The 22423-nt window shown below is 40.5% G+C and overlaps 1 protein-coding gene across 1 annotated transcript in view; it reads right to left on the bottom strand.

The window, feature by feature from the left end:
* Window positions 1–22423, bottom strand: part of MORC1 (MORC family CW-type zinc finger 1) — a 168081-nt gene that overhangs the window by 55450 nt on the left and 90208 nt on the right. Inside the window, exons 16-17 of the mRNA XM_070582769.1 lie at window positions 21764–21869; window positions 16782–16920 (exon numbers count right to left, since the gene is read on the bottom strand). Coding sequence (XP_070438870.1) covers window positions 16782–16920; window positions 21764–21869 — 245 coding nt within the window. The remainder of the gene's footprint in view (window positions 1–16781; window positions 16921–21763; window positions 21870–22423) is intronic.

Below are 22423 nucleotides of genomic sequence, written 5' to 3'. Positions count from 1 at the left end.
TAGGGAGCTGGGCAGAAATGCCTTCTCCGAGGCTCCAGCCCCAGAGATTCTTGTTCAGTCAGGCTGCTGTAGATCCCAGGAATCTGCATGTCTATAAACTTGTGATGTTCTCATACAGATGGTCCAATCATCATAGACTCATAGCCCTGGAAAGCAGAGGATTCTCCCTTCTAATTCTGCATCAGTGCTTTATGGGACTGTAGAGAAAATATTTTTATGTTTCTGTACCACTAGGGCTTTCTGATCAAATTTTACTAAAACTTGAGACCTGGACTAGAAGAATAAATCTTGAAATTTAATTTATGACTAATTATTAGTGAAAGAGCATTGAAGAGATTTACCTCTGTAGAGGTACGTGTTTACATTTTAAGAGAGGAATGAGATCTGGGACCAGGGATACATTGCTTGGGTTGTAAAGCTGGAGAAGCTAGTCTTATCAGCTCCTAAGAGATTTATTTATATTTCAAAGGGTAAGAACAAGAACCCAGGATTCTTCCCAAAGATCCAAGAAGTGTGTGTAAGGAGGAGCGTAGGGAAGTGGCTGTCCCTCTCCCATATAAACATCCAGATTCATTTTTCTCAGCGTTCCTTGCTGGTAGTACAAACTCTGGTATATGTAGGATAATATCTGATCTGACTAATCTCATCTGTTGCCCAGAGGTACAATGTGGGACAAAAGGGAATAGGCATGATTATTTGCTATAATGAAATAATAATCTGGTCTGCTCCAGAGAACTCAGTTTGCATTCAGAATAAAATTAATAAATATAGACATTTAAAGCTTAACAGCTTATAAATGACGATGAGCAACTAATACTCATAGGCTCTAAAATTTTGTGGGTCTTTGCAAACATCTAGTTTAATCCCCTTGTTTCTACTGGGCTAGGGCGGGGTACTAGGATTAAGGACAAGTGACAGCAGACAGGTCTGCTGCTTATAAAACAAGAGAGTGGGGACCTGAGTCAGGGATCCTGACACCAGGCAGGGCTGTTCAACACATCCCGCTGCCTCCGCCTCCTTCTTTAAAGAGCCCCTGAGCATCCCTCCTTCTGCATAGCTTTCCAAAATGACCACTGCCCTCCAAACCCGCCTAATGTAGATAGAGCTCCTCAAAAGGAAAAATTCTGATTACCATTAGTTTTTAGCCCTTAATTTCTCTATTTCTCCCAAAATGAAGAGTTATCAATCAACCTGAAAGCAGGAGAGCAGAGAGTTCAGACAGCTTCAAACTGAGAATCAATCCCATATTTTAGATGCAGCTCCATTCCTGCCTTCCTTCCGTGACCTTAGCTGGACAGGCAATATGTTCAGTAACAGAGCAAGGGGTCTGGAGCCTGCCTGTGTCAGTTGAAATCACAATCCTGTGGCTTCCTAACTCCACCCTTGGCAAGCTACTTCTCTGTGCCTCAGTTTCCTGATCTATAAACTGGGAATCATAGCAATCATAGGACTGTCCTAAGGATTAGATGAGTCACTACATTTAAAGCACCTCCAGGGAGAGGTGTCAAGATGGCGGTGTAGGTGGACTCTCAACTCACCTCCTCCCATGGACACAACAAATTTACAACTACTTTTAGAACAATCACCTCTGAGAGAGAACTGAAAACTGGATAAAAAGAACCCCCACAACAAGGGACAGTCCTGACAGAGGTGGAAGAGGCATAAATTCCTTTCTGGAGACAAAAAAAGCCACCCTCACAAGCAGCGGCGCTTCATGGTCAGCTGGGAGCAATGCTAAGGTACACAGCCTTCCCTGGAGGAGTGGGGGATGTGAGCAGGGGAGCATTATCACTATAAGCATCCTTTGGACTCAGCACAACCAAGATGAGTCTCATAATATCTGGCTTTTGGCCACTAACATTCTGAGGGAATATCCTCAGAAAAGCTATCAGATATAAGGTGAAAAAAGTCAGCTTTTAAAGGGCCCCCACACAAATTTACCCATTTCGGAAAGCAACCTAAAATCATCAGAAAGAAAGGTACACAGTCCTTTTGTGAAAAGAGACTCACCAGGTAGGCTCTGGGTGCATGTTGGTGAGAGATGAGACCTCTTCAGGGACTGAGACATTGGTGGCAGCCATTATTGTGACCTAGTACAGGCATGCTAGCACATAAGATGGCAGACGCCATTGGAGTTCTGCTCTTGGCCTGTTAGCCCAGCATACGCCCCACCCACTAGAGCACCAATTTAATCCAACTCAGCCAGGGCAGGTAGCCTACCCTAGGGACTGGCCTCACCCAACAGCAAGCCCTTGGGCAATTTGTGGGCCTGAATAGGCTGGGTGCCTGGATCCTCTGCAGCTAGGTGAGTGGGTCTGCCTCTGCAGGTCATGGCAAGCACAAGGAACAGATGGAGTGTGTGAGGTGTTGGTGAAGAGTATGGGGCCTCTTCAGTGGAGTGACTGGGTCCACTTCAGGGGTTGGGCCATGTACATGGGGCAGGACTGTGTTGATGGTGTGTGTGGCCCTGTGGGCAGTGGGACTTGTCAGCTGCAGAAGACTAGTGTTTCTCAAACAGCCACATTCGGGATCAGCTCCACTTCCAAAGCCTGAAACAACTGGGTGCTCCCCTGCCTGGGGCCAGCCCCACTCAGCTGCAATCCTGAGAGCTGACAATAGCCTTGCAGACTGGAGGCCTACAGCAATTGTAAGCCCCTGACCCTAGTGACCAGCCACGATGGAGTCCTACTCACTTAATAGAAAAACTGAAACAGGAATGTGCTATCAGACTTTGCAGCTAACTGTGTTGGGACTCCCCATGCCTGATAAAGTGACTGACAGGTCCATAGCAGCCACACAAGCTGAGCATTACAACCAGCAGGGCAGGGCGATAGTCTAGCCTCCCTGGGAACCTGCACAAGAGCAACCCTGCCACAACAGAAGGACACACTTAGCCCATACAGGGGTCACTCCTGGAACATTTGGAACGGGTGACAAGAGGGAAGCACACTGTTGGGTCTCATAAGGCATGTCTTACATAATGCCATGTCTCCAAGATCAGAAGACATAGCTGACCCACCTAATACATTAATATAAGCACAGAGAAAGAAGCAAATTGAGGAGGCAAAGAAATATGTTCCAAGCAAAGGAAGAGGACAAAATCCCCAGGAAAAGGGCTAAATTAAACAGAAATAAACAATTTATTTGACAAAGAATTCAAACAAAAAGTCATAAGGATGCTCACTGATCTTGTGAGAAGAATGGATAAACTCAGTGAGAACATCAACCAAGAACTGGAAAATCGAAAAAAGAGCCAATCAGAAATGAAGAATACAATGTGGAAATGAAGAATTCACTAGAGGGACTCAATAGCAGAGCAGACGACACAGAAGAATGGATCAGTGAGCCGGATGAAAAACAAGAAGAATTCACCCAAGCTGAACAGATGAAAAACAAAAAGAATTAAAAAGAAAAAGAACAGTCTAAGGGATCTCTGGGACAATATCAAGAACACTAACATATTTGTATTATAGGTGTTCCAGAATGAGAAGAGAGAGAGAAAGGGGCAGAGAATCTACTTGAAGAAATAATAGCTGAAAATTTTCCTAACATAAGTAAGGAAACAGACATCCAGGTAAAAAAAAAAGAGAATGTACCAAACAATATAAACCTAAAGACGCCCATACCAAGACACAATATAATTAAAATGTCAAGAATTAAACATAAAGAGAGAATCCTAAAAGCTGCAAGAGAAAGGCAACAAGTTACATACAAAGGAAATCCCATAAGGCTATCAGCTGACTTCTCAGCAGAAACCTTTCAGGCTAGAAGGGAGTAGCATGATATATTTAAAGTGCTGAAAGGAAAAAAAACCTACAGCCAAGAATACTCTACCCAGCAAGGTTACCACTCAGAATGGAAGGAGAGAGAAAGTTTCCCAGACAAGCAAAAACTAAAGGAGTTATCACCAGGAAACCAGTTTTACAAGAAATGCTAAATAAGTGGGAAAGAGAAGACCACAAATAGGAATAAGGAAATTATTTAAAAAACAAAAAAGGCAATAAAATCACTGGTAAAGGCAAAAATACCGTAAAGGTAGCAGGTCAACCTCCATTAAAACTATCTATTTCAATGAAAAAAGGGTAACAGATACACACACACACAAAAGAGGCTAGATATGATATCAAAAACATAAAATGTGGGAGGAGGGGAGTAAAAGAGTAGGGCTTTTGGAAAGAGGTCAAACTGAGAGACCATCAACTTAATATAGATTGCTTTAAATGTAGGTTATTATATATGAACCTCATGTTAATCACAAACCAGAAACCTATAATAAATATATGAAAAATTAAGAAAAAGGAACCCAAACTTAATACTAAAGAAAGCCATCAAACCACAAGGGAAGAGAGCAAGAGAAGAAGAAAGGCACAAAAAAGAACTACTAAAACACCCAGAAAAAAAGTAACAAAATGGCAATAAGTACATACTTATCAATAGCTACTTTAAAAATCAATAGACTAAATACTGCAATCAAAAGGCACAGGGTGGCCAATTGGATTAAAAAATAAGACCTATATACATGCTGCATACAAGAGACACTTCAGGCCTGAAGACACTCAAACTGAAGGTGAAGGGATGGAAAGATACTCCATGCAAATAGTAAAGAAAAGAAAGCTGGATTAGCAACACTTAGACAAAGTAGATTTTAAAACAAAAACTCTAACAAGAGACAAAGAAGGTCACTATATAATGATAAAGGCAGCAATCCAACAAGAGGATATACCACTTGTAAATATCTATGCACCCAACATAGGAGCACCTAAATATATAAAGCAATTATTAACAGACATAAAAGGAGAAATAGTAACAAAATAATAGTAGGGGACTTTAACACTCCACTTAAATCAATGAATAGATCATCCAAACAGAAGATCAGTAAGGAAACATTAGCATTAAATGACACAGTAGACCAGATGGACTTAGTAGATAATATACAGAACATTCCATCCAAAAGCCACAGAATAGACATTCTTTTCAAATGCACATACAACATTCTCCAGGATTGATCACGTATTAGGCCACAAAAAAGTCTCAATAAATTTAGGTAGACTGAAATAATATCAAGCATCTTTTCTGAGCACAAAGGTATGAAACCAGAAATCTATTACAAGAAGAAAATCAGAAAAGGCACAAATTTGTGGAGATTAAACAAAATGCTACTGAACAACAATTGAGTCAACGAAGAAATCAAAGGAGAAATAAGAAAATACATGGAGACAAATGAAAATGAAAATATGGCATGCCAAATTTATGGGATACAGCAGAAGCAGTTCTAAGGGGGAAGTTTACAGTAATACGAGCCTACCTCAACAAACAAGAAAAACCTCAAATAAACAATCTAACAGTGCACCTAAAGGAACCGGAAAAAGAAGAACACAAAGCCCAAAATCAGTAGAAGGAAGGAAATAATAAAGCCCAGAGCAGAAATAAATGAAATAGAGACTAAAAAAACAATAGAGGGGCCGGCCCCGTGGCCGAGTGGTTAAGTTCATGCACTCTGCTTCGGTGGCTCAGGGTTGTGCCAGTCCAGACGTTGGGCACAGACCTAGCACCACTCATCACGCCATGCTGAGGTAGCGTCCCACATGCCACAACTAGAAGGACCCACAGCTAAAACATAGAACTATGTGCTGGGAGACTTTGGGGAGAAGAAGGAAAAACAACAGAAAAAATTAAAAACAATAGAAAAAATCAATGAAACCAAGAGCTGATTCTTGGAAAAGATAAACAAAATTGACAAATCTTGAACTAGATTCACCAAGAAAAAAAGAGAGAAGGCTCAAATAAATGAAAGCAGAAATGAAAGAGGAGAAATTACAATGGACACCTCAGAAATACAACAGATTATAAGAGAATACTATGAAAAGCTATACTCCAACAAACTGGATAATCTAGAAGAAATGGATAAATTCTTAGAATCATACCACCTTCCAAAACTGAATCAAGAAGAAATAGAGAATTTAATAGAACAATCACCAGTAAGGAAATTGCAACAGTAATCAAAAACCTCCTAACAAATAAAGGTGTAGGACCAGACGACTTCCCTGGTGAATTCTACCAAACATTCAAAGAAAACTTAATACCCATCCTTCTCAAACTCTTCCAAAAAATTGAAGAGGAGGGGAAGCTTCCTAACTGATTCTATGAAGCCAATATTACCCTGACACCAAAACCACACAAAGACAACACAAAAAAAGAAAATTACAGGCCTATATCACTGATGAACATTGATGCAAAAATCCTGAACAAAATACTAGCAAATCAAATATGACAGTACATTAAAAAGTTCATACACCATGACCAAGTGGGATTTATTCCAGGGATGCAGGGATGGTTCAACGTCCGCTAATCTATGAACGCGACACATCACATTAACAAAATGAAGAATAAAAATCACAAGATCAACTCAATAGACGCAGAGAAAGAATTTGACAAGATCCAGCATCCATTTATGATAAAAACTCTGAATAAACTGCTAAGAAGGAAAGAACCTCAACCTAATAAAGGCCACATATGACAAACCCAGAGCTAAGATCATTCTCAGTGGAGATAAACTGAAAGAGATCCCTCTAAGAACAGGAACCCCACTTTCACCCTTCTTATTTAACATAGTATTGGAAGTCCTAGCCAGAGAAATCCAAGAAGGAAAAGAAATAAAAGGGATCCAAATTGGAAAGGAAGAAGTGAAACTGTCACTATTTGCAGATGACATGATTTTATATATAGAAAATCCTAAAGAATCCACCAAAAAACTTTCAGAAATAATAAATGAATATGGTAAAGTTGCAGGATATGAAATCAACATACAAAAATCAGTTGCGTTCCTATACACTAATAACAAGGTAACAGAAAGAGAAACTAAGAACGCAGTCTCATTTACAATTGCAAGAAAAAGAATAAAATACCCAGGAATAAACTTAACCAAAGAGGTGAAAGATCTGTACACCGAAATCTATAAAACATTGTTGAAAGAAATTGAAGAAGACACAAAGAAACGGAAAGATATTCCATGCTCTTGGATTGGAAGAATTATAGTTAAAATGTTCATGCTTCCTAAAGCAATCCACAGATCCAATGCAACCCCTATCAAAGTTCCAACAACATTTTTCACAGAAATAGAACAAAGAATCTTAAAATTTATATGGAACAACAAAAGACCCTGAATAGCTAAAGGAACCCCAAGAAAAAAGAACAAAGCTGGACATATCACACTCCCTGATTTCAAACTATACTACAAAGCTATAGTAATCAAAACAGCATGGTACTGGCACAAAAACAGACACACAGATCAATGGAACAGAATCGAGAGGCCAGAAATAAACGCACATTTCTATGGACAGTTAATTTTCGACAACAGAGCCAAGAACATACAAGGGAGAAAGGAAAGTCTCTTCAATAAGTGGTGTTGGGAAAACCAGACAGCCACAAGCAAAAGAACGAAAGTAGACCATTATCTTACATCATACATGAAAATTAACTCAAAATGGATTAAAGACTTGAATGTAAGACCTGAAACCATGAAACTTCTAGAAGAAAACATACGCAGTACACTCTTCGACATTGGTTTTAGCAGCACATTTTCAAGTACTGTGTCTGACTGGTCAAGGGAAACAATAGAAAAAATAAATGGGACTACATCAAACTAAAAAGCCTATGCACGGCAAAGGAAACCATCAACAAAATGAAGACAATCTAACATTTGGGAGAAGATATTTGCAAACCATATATCTGATAAGGGGTTAAGAGCCAAAATATATAAAGAACTTATATATCACAACAACAAAAAATTAACAACCCAATTAAAAAATGGGCAAAAGATCTGAACAGACATTTCTCCAAAGAAGATATACGGATGGCCAACAGGCACACGAAAAGATGTTCTACATCATTAACTATCAGGAAAATACAAATCAAAACTACAATGAGATATCACCTCACTCCGGTCAGAATGGCTATAATTAACAAGACTGGAAACAAGTGTTGGAGAGGATGTGGAAAGAAGGGAACACTTGTACCCTGCTGGTGGGAGTGGGAACTAGTGCAGCCACTATGGAACACAGTATGGAGATTCCTCAAAAAACTAAGAATAGAACTACCATACGATCCAGCTATTCCACTGCTGGGTACTTATCCAAAGAACATGAAAACACGAATGCATAAGCATACATGCACCCCTATATTCACTGCAGCATTATTCACAATAGCCAAGACCTGGAAGCAACCTAGGTGCCCATCAAGGGACAAATGGATAAAGATGTGGTATTTATACACAATAAACTACTACTCAGCTAGAAGCAGCGATAAAATCCAGCCATTTGTGACAACATGGATGGAACTTGAGGGTATTATGCTAAGCAAAATAACTCAGAGGGAGAAAGTCAAATACCACATGATCTCACTTATAAGTAGGAGATAAAAACAACAACAAACAATCATACAGAGACAGAGATTAGATTAGCGGTCACCAGAGGGGAAGGTGGGAGGGAGGAGGGCGAAAGGGGTGATTAGGCACCTGTGTGTGGTGATGGATTGTAATTAGTCTCTGGGTGGTGAACATGATGTAATCTATACAGAAATCTAAATATAATGATGTACACCTGAAATTTATATAATGTTATAAACCAATGTTATCACAATAAAAAGTAAAAAATAAAAAAAAATAAAGCACCTCCAATGGTGGCACATTCTAAGTGCTATTACCATTTAATCCTTCCGTTCGTCCTTCTCATGTAAGTTTCCTCATCTATGTAATATGTACAGTTAGGGCAATCATTCAGGGTAGTATTAGAATTCAGCAAATATAGTAATTACGGAAATCTTGGGGAAGACATTGGAGAGGAGAAGGGAATTGGAAATATGAAAAATATCCAATTATCTTCTACTACAAAAAACCCTGTGGTGACCAAATGGCACAGTACATGCAGAAGCAAGTGGCGGATGCAGCGTGAAGCAAATGAGGATTGGCTTCAGGACCCCTCCCTTACACAGGCTCCTTTCAGAGCCCTGTCTCTAACTTCAGATTTATAAATTATGCATTTTCTTTTTTGAAGGGGGTCCCAAAAATCGTATAAACCTCAGGCTCCAAAAAGCTAAATCTGCCCTCGTTCAGAAGTATTTTAAATATTACGTATTTTCAAAGGCCAGGAACTGTTATGAGTGGTCTTGGCTAGCAGACCTTTTTGAGGATCGTCTGAATAGAGGAAGGATGATTCTAGATCATTGTGATGCAAAGGTGATGGACAAACATCAGGTAGTTCTCCGGGACTGGATCAGAATCCCCAGGGGTGTCAAGAGACCTCCACCCTCCGTTAGAAGGCTTGGCCTGGTCAGGCAAGACTGACTGAAGGAAGAGGATGGTAAAGTTCTTGTTGGTACAGACAAGGTAGACAACAGAACTCACGTGAGATTATGTCTAAATGTACTGGTGCCTGCAGTTGTTAGGAGACAGGAAGGAACCAGACTCAGACCAAGAATATGATCAGAAAGCAAAGGTTTAACAAGGTCAAATCAAGAGGCACGAGAAATGGGGTTTGAGTTCATAATCAGAACAATCATGGGGGCCGGCCTGGTGGCGCAGGGTTAAATTCGCACGTTCCGCTTCGGCGGCCCGGGGTTCGCCCATTTGGATCCCGGGTGGGGACATGGCACCGTTTGGCAAGCCATGTTGTGGCAGGCATCCCACATATAAAGTAGAGGAAGATGGGCATGGATGTTAGCTCAGGGTCAGTCTTCCTCAGGTAAAAGAGGAGGATTGATAGCAGATTAGCTCAGGGCTAACCTTTCTCAAAAACAAAACAAAAAAAGAACAATCATGAAGTACAGTTCTTCAAACTGAATTCAAAACGTGAAGCTGGATCCTGAGTAAGAGGGGAGATCAGGTCTACCAAGCTGAGAAACAGAATTCAAGCTTAGAGGGGAGGACTCAGGAGTGCTGGCACTCAGGGATACAGGCTCAGAGGCACAGGCTTCTTTAGAGGGGCCTAGTGAGCAGTCTGCTTTGGAAGGAGCCAAAGAGCTGGACCTTCCCCGGAGCAGAGTCAGGGAGCAGCCCTGAGATGCACCCAGGACACCAGACAGCTTCTAACAGTCCCTGATTAGCATGCACACTGAGAACCAGCTGTACATACAGTTCAGGTGCTTAAGAAATTTTTGTAGGGCAGAGATCAACAGGTATATTTGCATTGAAACCCAAATTAGTATTCCCTCCAGTGAAAATAATTCCAGGCAACATACCTGAACTTCTATTTCTCTCCCTCTCTCCCTCTCTGCAGATGTGAATAGGAATGACTGATGGACATGCAAAGAGAGGGATGGGATGTGGCAAGACTGCCTGCCACTGTCACAGATATTCTGTCCTTCTCGGGGAAGGATGAGTTCCCTCTGGACTTGCATTCCTATCGGCCCTCAAGAGCAGCGTTTGGTCACTTCTGTGAAACCCAGGAACAGACAACAATGGATGGTGTTCCTCAGTGCCAACCTGCAGAGCAGAATAGGGTGACTTATGAAGCCAGGAGCAGGGACAATCCTGGTCTCCCCAGACCACACTGTGCCCTGAAGCCAGGCTGTTCTCATGTCCCTCTAACTGCTGGTGAGGTCCCTGTTTGTTTAGTAAACTACAACGCTGCTCTGTCATGCAGTGTGACATCAGCTCCTCAAGAAAGCAAGAGTAAGAAAATAATCTGGACAAGTAATCAAGTTGAGAAGTTGAACAGCTTCTGTTAGAACTACTGTGCCCAACACTGAGCCAGGTGTGGTGGTGAGAGGGACACAAGCAAAAGAACACGTGATACCTGCCCTCAAGAACTTCTAAAGTAGTTCGTCATAAACACTTCTTTCAACGTCTCATTTGCTGTGCTGTGAACTCAGGGCCCACAAGTGTGAAGATATTACACATTATCCCTTTTGGAAAAGCAGTGAATCACTACAGAGAAATGAGATCTTTGTAGCAAGAGTAATAAAGTAAAATACTTCAACTACAGTGAGTATAATAGCCTCTTATTAGACAAGGGTCTTTAGGTGTCATAAATTTTAGATCATGGCGGTTTATGTAAGGAGGCTGAAAAGCACTCCTGATGAATAAATATATTTTCTAAGGCATCTGTCTCTGTAGTTACACAGATTTGAAATCTCAGCATCCTTCACAATAATGACACATTAAAAAGATTAAATTCTAAATGGGAAAGTGTGTTCATATTCTTCATTACAAAGTTGTACTCAGATATGCCATTTCAATTTGAAAACCACAGCTAAAAGTTCAGCAAGCCTTCTTGGCTCTACATTTACTGCTAAAACAACCAGTGTGGGAATTGTCAGATTAAACTATTTCATGTTTTTGTGTCCACATGAGCACTGCAAAAGAATAGAATGCTATCTGCTGGAGTTCCTTTTCAACAGGGCAGGGAATTTTACAAAGGCTGTTTATTTGATGCAGAGACTATGAACATGACAAATGAAATCCAAGCACAGTCTCTGTACTCCCATTCAAATGCAACACTTCATTTTGACCAAGTATGAGAACATTTTGGTCTCCACCAATATACATACAAGATTCTAACTCTAACCTGTGTAGAGTCAATCAATCCAATCAGATGAAAAATATTCATTTTTGTATCTTTTTGTGAAGAATTCTGCATAAATCAAATTACTCCTTCAATCCTTCACCCATTGTTTGGGAAATCATTATGTGAAAGGTCCAGGCTTAGGTGTTGGTGGGAATGCAACACTGAATAAAAACGGTCCCTTCTTTCAAAAAGCTTACAGTCTGATACAGGAGACAGATGAGATACACAAGTAACTGTAATACCAGGTAGAAAGTGAAACTCGCCCTAAGAAAGACAGGCACGCAGGTCAGCCGGAACCGGAAGGAAGGAGATATTTTTACAGCTGGGGAAATGAGAGAAGACTTCATACAGGGATGACATTGGTGTTGGATCTCGAAGGACTAGGGAAGGGACAGAGGCCACTTCAGAGAAATGGCAGGAACGAGGACACACAGAGCAGCGCGAGGTGATGAGACGCACAAGGAACGTGGGGCAGCTCAGTGCGAGAATCTGCAGAAAAGAAGAAACTAATGCACAAAAGGAACTAGTGTCAGATTAGAGAGAGCCCGGATGGCAGGATACGAAATTAATATTAACCCGAAAAGATTAACTCAGAAAGACCTAGAGAACACATAAGCAATACAGGACATGTGAACAAACATATTGATTACATAAATGTACTACCCATTAACATTACTTATGTGTAAATGGGTAAGCACTTAGAGCAGGCTTCATTCAGGGAATCAAGTGATCATCTACCTTATAATGACTGATGGCATCAAGTGGACTTAAAGTGGTACCAAAAAGCCCTGAATGAAACACACGTAAAGCTATATTCCATGTACACGATGATGACACCATCATGCTCATCATACAATAGAAGGAAAAAGAGAATCTAAGATGTGAGTTAAAACGAGAACGGGCAAAATTGAGGACTGGAAAGTTCTCAGATGCAGAGGAATTGATTTTGTAACTCTACTTTATGGTTTTGAAACTATTGTCTAGGTTTACTGGAAAAAAAGAATAACAATTATCCAGATGACATAGAATTAGAAGCTGAGCAATCACGGGACACAATGAAAATGACAGTGCTTCATCGTGTGGCCAGCAGGTGGCACTTGTCACTCGGAATAGAAAACAGCAAGTAATGAGGAATGAGCTGGAACCACGGAGTTAGGAACAGATTACTCATTCATCTATTCAGAAAGGCGAAAGAGGGGAATGCGCCGTTTCGGAAGCACAATTTATAAAGACGGTCTTGGCTTGCTGCCACAGCTTATCAGTTTCATGTCGAATTTGAGCTCTCCTATTAGGTTTACTGAACTTATGCATTTCCCTTAACAAATAGGATCTGTAATATATCGGTTTGTGCCTTTGTAAATGTTCTTACATCCTTTTTGTCTGTATTTATCTGATGAGACTATGAGCGGATGGGTGCTGGAATTAGGCAAAAAGGAAACAAATTCCAACGTCATCATTTAAAGATGTGTGACTCGATTCAAGTTATTTAAGGTCATTGAACTTCACTTCCCTCTGTTGTTATAATTGATAGAACTGCTGGAATGTTGAGGGATTAAAGAAGACACCATCTGTGGAAATGCCAGCTTGGACCTAGCTACTTCACTTTCTCCTAGAGGACAAAATCTACGCATTGCAACGCCTCTTTTACCAGAACAGTTTTCTGACTCAACCTGAGTATTCTCTGACGAGGGCAACCTGTGGGCGGTGCTCCCAGAAGTTAGACTTTGTCACTCTACATATCTGTAAGGTGTATGAGGGATGGAGAAGAGGCTGTAGCTGCTTATTTCTGATACTAGTATCGTGATACTACTTTCCTACCATTATTCTATCCCTCCTGGTTATCAGTGACACAAAACCCAGAACCACAGGATCAAAGATCCAGAAAGGACTTTATTTAGTCAACTCTTCATTTTCTAGATCAGAATGGCTTCTTCCATTAAAGTTGAAATGCAAGAGAGTAAGAAATGGGGTGTGCAGATTTAGGTCACCGTTATGTCTGCTCCCTTGGTCTGGTCAATGGGTGAGTGGGCACTGGTACTGGGAGGCAGGAAGAGAGAACAGGAGGTGGACAAACCACAATGACTTGGCATGCCCTTTATTATTTCCTGATGTTGAGAGAATGGGCACCACCAATAGACATGGAGAATCATAGCGACACGCAAGTCAGTTCTTGCTTTTCCCGTGGTGTCTACTCTACACTTGAACCATGTCTGCAGTGAACCTGAATGGCACCAATGCTCTGTTTTCCTGGCTTTCCCACCCTGGCCTGTGTCATATTCTAACAGCACTTCTTCTAAAAGGCAGTCAGGAAGAGAGTAAATTCACACGGAACATCAGGTGGTTTTGAGTCTTGTTTCTGGCATCAGGCAGCCATCACCAAAACAGTTTTTGAATACTTTCACGGATTATTTTTGTGAAAGGGGAGTTGAGATCACCCTTCAGAGGTTTCTATTCATTAATTACCATATCACACATTGAGTTACTCAGTTTTTAAAAGACAGATATGTCATACAAATGCTGAGTTTATTTTTAAAAATACATAAGTTTAACATGTAATATAAAAGATAGGTTCTATGAAGGAACAAGCCTGTGCGCATCCCCATGTCTTCATTTACAACGTGCTTCTCACCTGGAATGCTCTGTTTTTTCCCTTTATTTACCCTAAATAGACTTCACGATACAAGAGCCACTTCCTCTACGAAACATTTTTTGACTGAAGTTGCCTTCATTAACTCCTGGTAATAAACTTCTATTACTTTATAGGGTTGCTAATTTTTAAATAGCTGTTAGACTTGGTCCACAAAGGGACTGTATCATCTGAGGGCATGTTTTATTGATTGATTCCACAACCACCTATTGAGTACCTGCTACACGGCAGGCACAGTCTCAGGTTACACAGACTCACAGTAACAGAGGCAAGACTATCCTGCACTCGTGGAGCTTACATTCTGGTATTAGACTTACCGTGTATTCCCCACAATCCCTAGCATGGGACAGACACAAGGGCAAGTCTGCGCTCAGTGACCACCTCAAGATTAACTGGTTGCCCAGGGTTGGGTGAACTCTGACCAAACTCTTCCTCAACTACCACAAAAAGAGGGTCAGTTAAGGGCAATGAGTGCCAGAAGTGTGTTAAAGATTCTGGGATTATTTTCACAAAAGGGGGCAGGGGAGGATGGTGAGGAGTCTTATGTCCTTGGGACCGCTGCCAACAAATTTCTATTTAAGTACCACTAAACTTCTTTGCTTGAAGAAGACAGATGATCTATAAATCTGGCCCAAATTTTTATGAAAAAAAAATCAACTACCAAGAAAGAAAGAATACACAGAACGATGGCCTGAATCTGTTACTCCATCAGCTGCCATCGAAGTCTCTACCTCAGTGATGAATAAAACATCCAATCCTGAGCAAACACAAAGGTAATGAAGACTTTGTCATTGGCACTACCACTAGCCAAGGGTCAGCTCTGACCTTTGTAGGAAAAAAAAAATCCAGAGATTGCCATAAAGATAAAATCAATTCAGGATGTGCTGAATGTCCTCACAAAGCTACAAGGAGTGGTAAACAAAAGAGGAAACAAAACAAATTAAAATATTCCACATTGGAAATATCTGACTTAACCTAATAGTTTATTAAAATAGCCATAGCCGGCAATACCTTTACTTCCGACCTGCTATCAAACCCACACCCAGGGGCTCTAAGACTTGTAAGAAGTTGAGCCGCTTTTTAGGGGACGGGGAATGCTGAGGAGAATGTGTTCCCAAAGTGACTCTCAGAACCTTCCCAGAGAAACCCTGAGACTCCAGGCTAACAGAGGAGGGGCAGGTGTCTCTGGCTGTGATCCCAGGTGGTGGCTGACTTGCACGGCAGATCCCCAGCAAAGCAGGAGAGGAAGGAAGGTGAAGCTGGGGTAGAAGAGAAAGTTTACCTTCTAAGAACCCAGGAATATATGCATAATAAGGTGTTATGCCTGGATGTCTTAACTCCCGCTCCATAAGAGAATTTTCTATTCGAATGAGCATTTTATTTCCAGACATCTACAGAAAAGTCAACACATTTGGACATATGCTGCTGACCTCCTTGCGTTCTATTTGAGGAAGCTGACAGGCTATACAATTAAAAAATTCTGAATTTGGGTGCTAAATCTATAAACGGAGATCTAATTACTTTATTAGTTAAGAGAGTAAAACAATATTTCTGCATGCCATTTTTTCTTTCACTTGAAATTGTCATGGTTACCTACATTTACAGACAGTAATGTTTTATTTATTGAATTTTCTTAACAATTAAATATGACTTAGAGTTTCTGTATTAATAGGCTAATCTTTTTGGCATTTTTTAAAAAAGTCATGTTGGGGCCAGCCCCATGGCTGAGTGGTTAAGTTTGTGCGCTCCACTGCAGCTGCCCAGGGTTTCGCTAGTTCAGATCCTGGGCATGGGCATGGCACCACTTGTCAAGCCATGCTGAGGTGGTGTCCCACATGCCACAACTAGAAGAACCCACAACTGAAATATACAACTATGTAGTGGGGGCGGATTTGGGGAGAAACAGCAGAAAGAAAAAGAAAATAAAAAAAGAAGATTGGCAACAGTTGTTAGCTCAGATGCCAACCTTACCAAAAAAAGTCATGTTTATTGAGGTCAAATATAAATACATTATAAAATCCATTTTTTAAGTATACAGTTCAATGATTTTTGACAAACAGATTTATGTAACTATCACCATAATCAAGATGGAAAGACTATTTCTAACACACATATATTTCTTTTAAGAAAAAAAAAGCTAATATGTTTTAAAAGAACTCTTTATCTCAAAAATCCACCCTCAACGAAGAAGCCTAATGAAATAAAAAAGGCCTAACCTTTGGGGTCATACAGAACCACATGACGGTCCATTCTGGCCGACCTCTCCGAGGCTCTGTGAGCGTCAGTAGAGCGGAAATGAGCTCCCCCTTCCTCACCTGCACTGTTACGTGGAGGGACTTAGATATCACACGTCTACTATTTCTTGAACATCTCTCCTCCCTTCTCTGGAGCCCTGAAGTACTTGTGTTCACCTCTAGATCAATCCTTGGATCCAAAATTAAAAGGAGGTGACAAAAAGGATGGAGAAAAGAGGCTACACATTGTACTTGGGTAAATACATTAGTCCATTTGCACACATGAAACCAACACCTCCAGAGTCTGTGGAGATTTGGAAAGAATTAGTAACAGCTCACCCGTGGCTGCTGTTTTGCTAGCTGATTCTGATACCTTTGGATTGACTCTCGAAGTCGCTTCTCTTTCTCTGTTTTTGATGGTGATACTGTGCTCATGGTGCCCAGGGGGATGGAAGGCAGATGTTCTGTCTGATGACAACTTCACAATCAGCAAGTACAAGAGGTAACAAGAGGAGAAAAAAGAAAACTATTTACTGTCTATAAAAGATGACTTACTTCTATAAGGAGTTACTCTTTACATGTTGTATTGAAAATTTAAATCCAAAGGAAGAGCACTACATTGATGACTTTAGGTAATACATGACCTGAAATCTCCAATTTGCATGGAAAAGAGCTTAATGGGAAGGAAAAGAGCTTAATGGAAAATGTGGAGGGTAGTATATACTTACGAGAATGGGAGAATATTCATTATTTACTAAGGTTGCATTTATCCTGCATTATCATAAAATGATGCCTTTTGCATAAATGTTTTTTAGATCATTGAAACTTATCTCATTACTGCCAAACATTTTTTTCTCAAAAAATTTGGGATAGAAATCCATATGTCTTTCTAAAGTACACCACATAATTCTGCTTCTGAAACATGGGGATCCTTTATTTGATGACTTAGGATCACTGTGAAGATTGGCGATTACTGTGATGTGATGTTCTCATTGGAAGCCTCCGGGGTTACTGAGTCCAGCAGCGGAGCCATTCATCAAACAGCCCCACGAGCCCCCTGCAACAAGCTTCCCTCCCTGATGCTCTCAGAGTATCTGCTTCTGGTGGTACTCTGCTGACCCACCCTAGTGATGCGCTGTTTCTAATCACTAGTGGGTTAATACACGTATTTTATATTCAAGTAGAATGGGGCATGAATGACAATAGACTGTGGATGAGGGCTTCCCTCATTACGGTTACAAAAAATACTTAATGACTTTTTTTTTGAGGAAGATAAGCCCTGAGCTAACATCTGCTGCCAATCCTCCTCTTTTTGCTGAGGAAGACTGGCCCTGAGCTAACATCTGTGCCCATCTTCCTCTACTTTATATGTGGGACACCAGCCACAGCATGGCTTGACAAGTGGTGCGTAGGTCCACACCTGGGATCCACTGCACCACTGGGCCAGCCTCCTTAATGACTTTTGAGACATATGGTTTGGAATGTTTGAGGCCTTTTTTTTTTGTTTTCCTGACTTGGATTTGTGGCTGTGCCAAGGGGAGCTGAATTAACCAAACTGTTGAAAAAGTGAGATATTACACTGTTCACCTGGGGATGCATACGAAGTTAACCGCCACTGGGCACAGCTTTGAAGCACAGCTGGGGATGTGCAGGAGTGGGGCAAAACGTTAAGGTCAGTTCTTAGAGTCTGCTTTACACAGGGTTTTCCTATAATTGATAGGTAGCAAAAAGAAGGGGAAGGGACAAAGTCTGTATAAAACAAATGTGTGTTAGACTAGGAGAGGGAGGAAGAGGCCAAGAATAGAGAGAAGGCTTCTCCCAACTGAAACAGTGCAGGAAAAGCGAAGCCGATCAAACCCACGAGGTCTCTGTTTTTCAGTGCTGCAGCATATATTTTTCCTGCCTCTACCGACAGAGAAGAGTGAGGAAGTGCCATCAAATTCAAGCACTACTGTGAAAAAAAACACTTAATTCCACCCACATATGGTATTTGTTGTTACTGTTATTTTCAAAGAAAGGTGGCAGATAAATCAGGGGACACCTACTAGATATAGAGCCACCTGCAGCGTTCATTTGAAGACCTCTGTGGGGCGGTACTCATATAGGTTTCTATTTCATGTGAGGAAAGAACCTTGTGGCAGTATTTTTTATTCAGAAGAGAGAAAGCTGAAGTAGTTTACTAAAATGCAATCCATTCAATTGTCTCCAAAGGTTTCAGGAAACAAACTAAATTTTAACATGCAATACAGCCCATAGATATTTTTTAACATCCTTTTCAAAATTCAGACTTTTTGGTTCAAATGATAGGCATCATTTCTACCCTGCTGTTGGTCCCTATTTTCAATGCAGATAAATGCATAGCATGAATGTAATGGAAGGGTTCCTCTATCTATGTCTTGGGTACCGTGACAAAAATGTCTAGCCTCCCTCGGTGCTTAAAGTGGAAAACAAAAAGAAGCTTCAGTGGTCCGGAAAAGAATGGCTCCATTTTACCCTGCCTGGGTCGTCAACTCTGAATACTACCAATTGTAAAATGGTGTATTTTGTCACCATAAAGTATTTAACTGGAATTAGGCTTCCTGAAACATAGAAGGATGCCTTCAGAGAGCGGGTGTGGTAAGGCAAAAAGAGTATAGGTTTTGCATCAAAATGCTTGGCTTCAAGTTTCAGCTCTGGGAGGAATTCTGGACAAGTCGTGGGAACTCTCTTAGCTTCATTGTTTTCTCCTCTGAGAAATGGAGAAAGTTCATATGGCTATTGTAAAGATGAACTGAGATAACCTATGCAGTTGCTATGTAGGAGAAAGCTATTACTAGTTTCCTGCCCAAGTTCTGGTCATGTGGACAACGTTCATTCAAACGCTGTTCATTGGCATTAACCCTGAAGACGACTGGCAATTAACGCTGACGATAAACTATATTTTCTGTAAATACAGACAATGCCACTTTTGACTCCATTACTCTGTTCTTCCATTCTTCAAATGTTGCCTAATAAAGAACTATACTTCACTTCTCACCACCTGAATGCACTTATTTGAAGTGATTCTTCCAAATCCAATGGCACATCTATAACAGGGTTTGGAGATTTCATGGCACATTCTTAAAGTATGCACAGCCCATCCTCCCACATTGAATCAGAGGACGGAGCAAGGTCATCATTTTAATTTCTCTGCCCCTGGGACTCTTCAAATCTCCATCACTGTTCATGATCTCCCACAAAGGAAGTGTCAACTCTTAAGTAACTGCCCTGGTAATCAGGAGTTTTTCTTTACATCTCCCCTAAATTTCTGCTGTCACTTTAAGCATATTTTTTGTTCTAATCTTTTTAGTGGAAATGAAATACAGATGGCCAGAATGATTTCAGTATATTTAAAGAATCAAGGACTTAAGAAATTATAAATATAAGAAGACTTTCTGCATTTTAGGCTTTTAAGGTCCATCAGTTTTCTGTCAACATGGCTAAATTTATCTTGTCTAACGTCACAAGTGGCACTGTTTTGATGTGTAAAAGAGACAGAATTAACGCAGCTTTGAAACTAACTTTGCAATGCCAGTTCAAGGACAGTGGTGAGTTAGAGAAAAGGGAAGCTGTAGAGGACAGATTCCCAGTTCTGTGGGTCAATGATGCCTAAGACTAGTCTAAGAAGTCACAGGCATACGGTTGAATCTGTGGGGAGGGGCCTAAATTCTTGTGGCGTGTTATCAAGGGGCCCCAGAGACCAGGGACATAGCTGATTGTCCTTAAAAGGGGCTCAGCTGGACCCAGAAAAGATGATAAAAGTCCTATTATTCACCTCATTCTAGGTGATGAAAAGCCGAGTAAAGGGAGGTTATATTATTTGTCCACAGTTTCACGGCTAATGAAGGCAGGAGTCAAACCCAGGCGGTCTGGGTCCAGAATCTGAACTCTAAACACTACCTATGCTGTATGAAAAGTTCTTAGTTCATAGTAAGTGATCAATATTATTAACTGGTTTTTTTTGAGGGATGGGGACTTGGACCAATTTTATTTACATTTCCACATAGAAATTAAGAAAACAACAACAAGTTTCTATTAAATAGCACTTAGGTGAAAATAATGATAATGACAATGAGAATGACAACATTACACATCAGACTATTCTTCATATTGAAACTGAGCCAACATTTTGTTCCCGTTTGAGAGAGACCCAAGTTGCAAGTTCGGGCTGGAACCAGGTTAGGCGTCAGACGACCCTGGCCAGTGAACAGATTTCTCAGCCCCATTTAGGCTTCAGTTTTCACTTCTCTAAAATGAAGAAGTGAGACTAGATTCACGTTTTATAATCATGCTCCTTGGAGCTGCAGGCTTTCTGCAGAGTCGGGAACAGAAATGAGAAGTACAGACCTTTGGCCCCGAGATTCCCAGCCTCCAATTCAATCAGGACAATTCTGTATTTATCTATCTTATATCTTTGGGGTCTGAGACAAATTTTATTTGGAAAAAGAAACCAAACAGGTTCTGCAGCAAACCTAGAAAGGGAGACCAAAAACCAGTGGGCCATGTGAAATCTAAGAGCGCTTGTCACTTCTGACATGCTTCCTGAGTCTCCAAATAGGATTAACCTGGGGACTCTAGGTGGAAAGGGTTTTAGCAGCAGTTTCTGAATGTTTTCTCCTTTTTAATTGTTTTTATTTGCTCTTTTCTTTTTTCAGGGCTGGATAAAAATAATCAAACAGGAGTTATTACCCTAATGTCTGTATTAACAATATTGATCCACTTATCCAGGCCAAAGGACTTAGACCAGACTCCATGGAAAAGCAATGCTTGACTTAGGGGTGCCTTTGCTAGAGGGGAGTACGAACTCTCTTCCCCGCCAAGGAAAAGAATGTAAGTCTAAAAGGGCTTGTAATAACATTGACATTCATCAATATTTAATCAGTTTTTTTCTGTTTTAGTCTAAACTTCTTCCTCCAAGAGTACAAAGCAATGAAATCAATATATGACTTAAATAGAAAAGGCACATGATCTAACAGTTGAGTGTCCCTGAGGACCCTGTGGATAAGACTCCTGTATGATAAGGTCACATATTGTGTGAAAATGAACTGGAAGTCAGAACTCTTAAACACTGTGTCGTGGTCTTCTACACACCCCAATGTTTACAAACAGTTACATCCAGGTCTCTTTTATTTGATGGAAAAGCACACTAACAAAATAATCTTTCTACAGGTGGCAAGGGGCTAGAAAAATTTCAAAGAGATGACAGCTACTAAGCTAAAATTTATCTATAGCTGACATTTTCCAATTTCTTATTTTAGGAATTAAAAATGGATAAAGAATTTTAGAAAACTATCAAAAACTACCTGTTTTCCAAGAGGTTAGGATTGTTTGCACAAATCCAGATATCAAAAAATTCTTTTTCCTGATAATTAGTAGTGGGAGGCAAGATTCTCCATTTAAGGCAAAGATCTGAAATCAAAACAAAATCACACACAAGAGAGGCCACAATCAGAAGTGAATCTAGCACAGTAAGAAGTCAGGTTGCATATTCCAAAAGTAGGAGGTAGCTTTTGATCCAGAGACAAGCGAATTCTTGATCATATAACATTATATTTGATAGCACAAACAGTCGAGAATTCTATGAGCTTCCCAGGACACCACCAATAGATTATTAGTATTTTTGTTATTGTTGTTATCATTATTATTACTGCTTAAGTTCTTTCCAGTTGGTTTCTGTTACTTTCAGTCAAAAGAATCTTAAGTAATAGGTCCCTCTGCACCTCTTCTTAAACCACAGGAAGACTTCCAGTGACTTGTTTCCCATTTCCTCTGACCTATTATCTATCCGCTGACAATATCGCTTTCCGTCTCCAACCACATGACTAACATAACAAGGAAGATCAAGCTCTGAACACAGTTCCTCGTTCTGCACTTTTTCCCTGCTCTTACTCCACTCTCCAGCCTACAGTTTCTGACTTCTTTGCCCATTTCTCCCTTTCAGTCCCTCCTTGCCTTTAGGACCA

Source organism: Equus przewalskii, chromosome 18 (genome assembly GCF_037783145.1).
Source record: "Equus przewalskii isolate Varuska chromosome 18, EquPr2, whole genome shotgun sequence".
Taxonomy (NCBI): domain Eukaryota; kingdom Metazoa; phylum Chordata; class Mammalia; order Perissodactyla; family Equidae; genus Equus; species Equus przewalskii.
The sequence above is the reverse complement of the archived record's forward strand: the minus strand, read 5'-3'. Positions and strand labels throughout refer to the sequence as shown.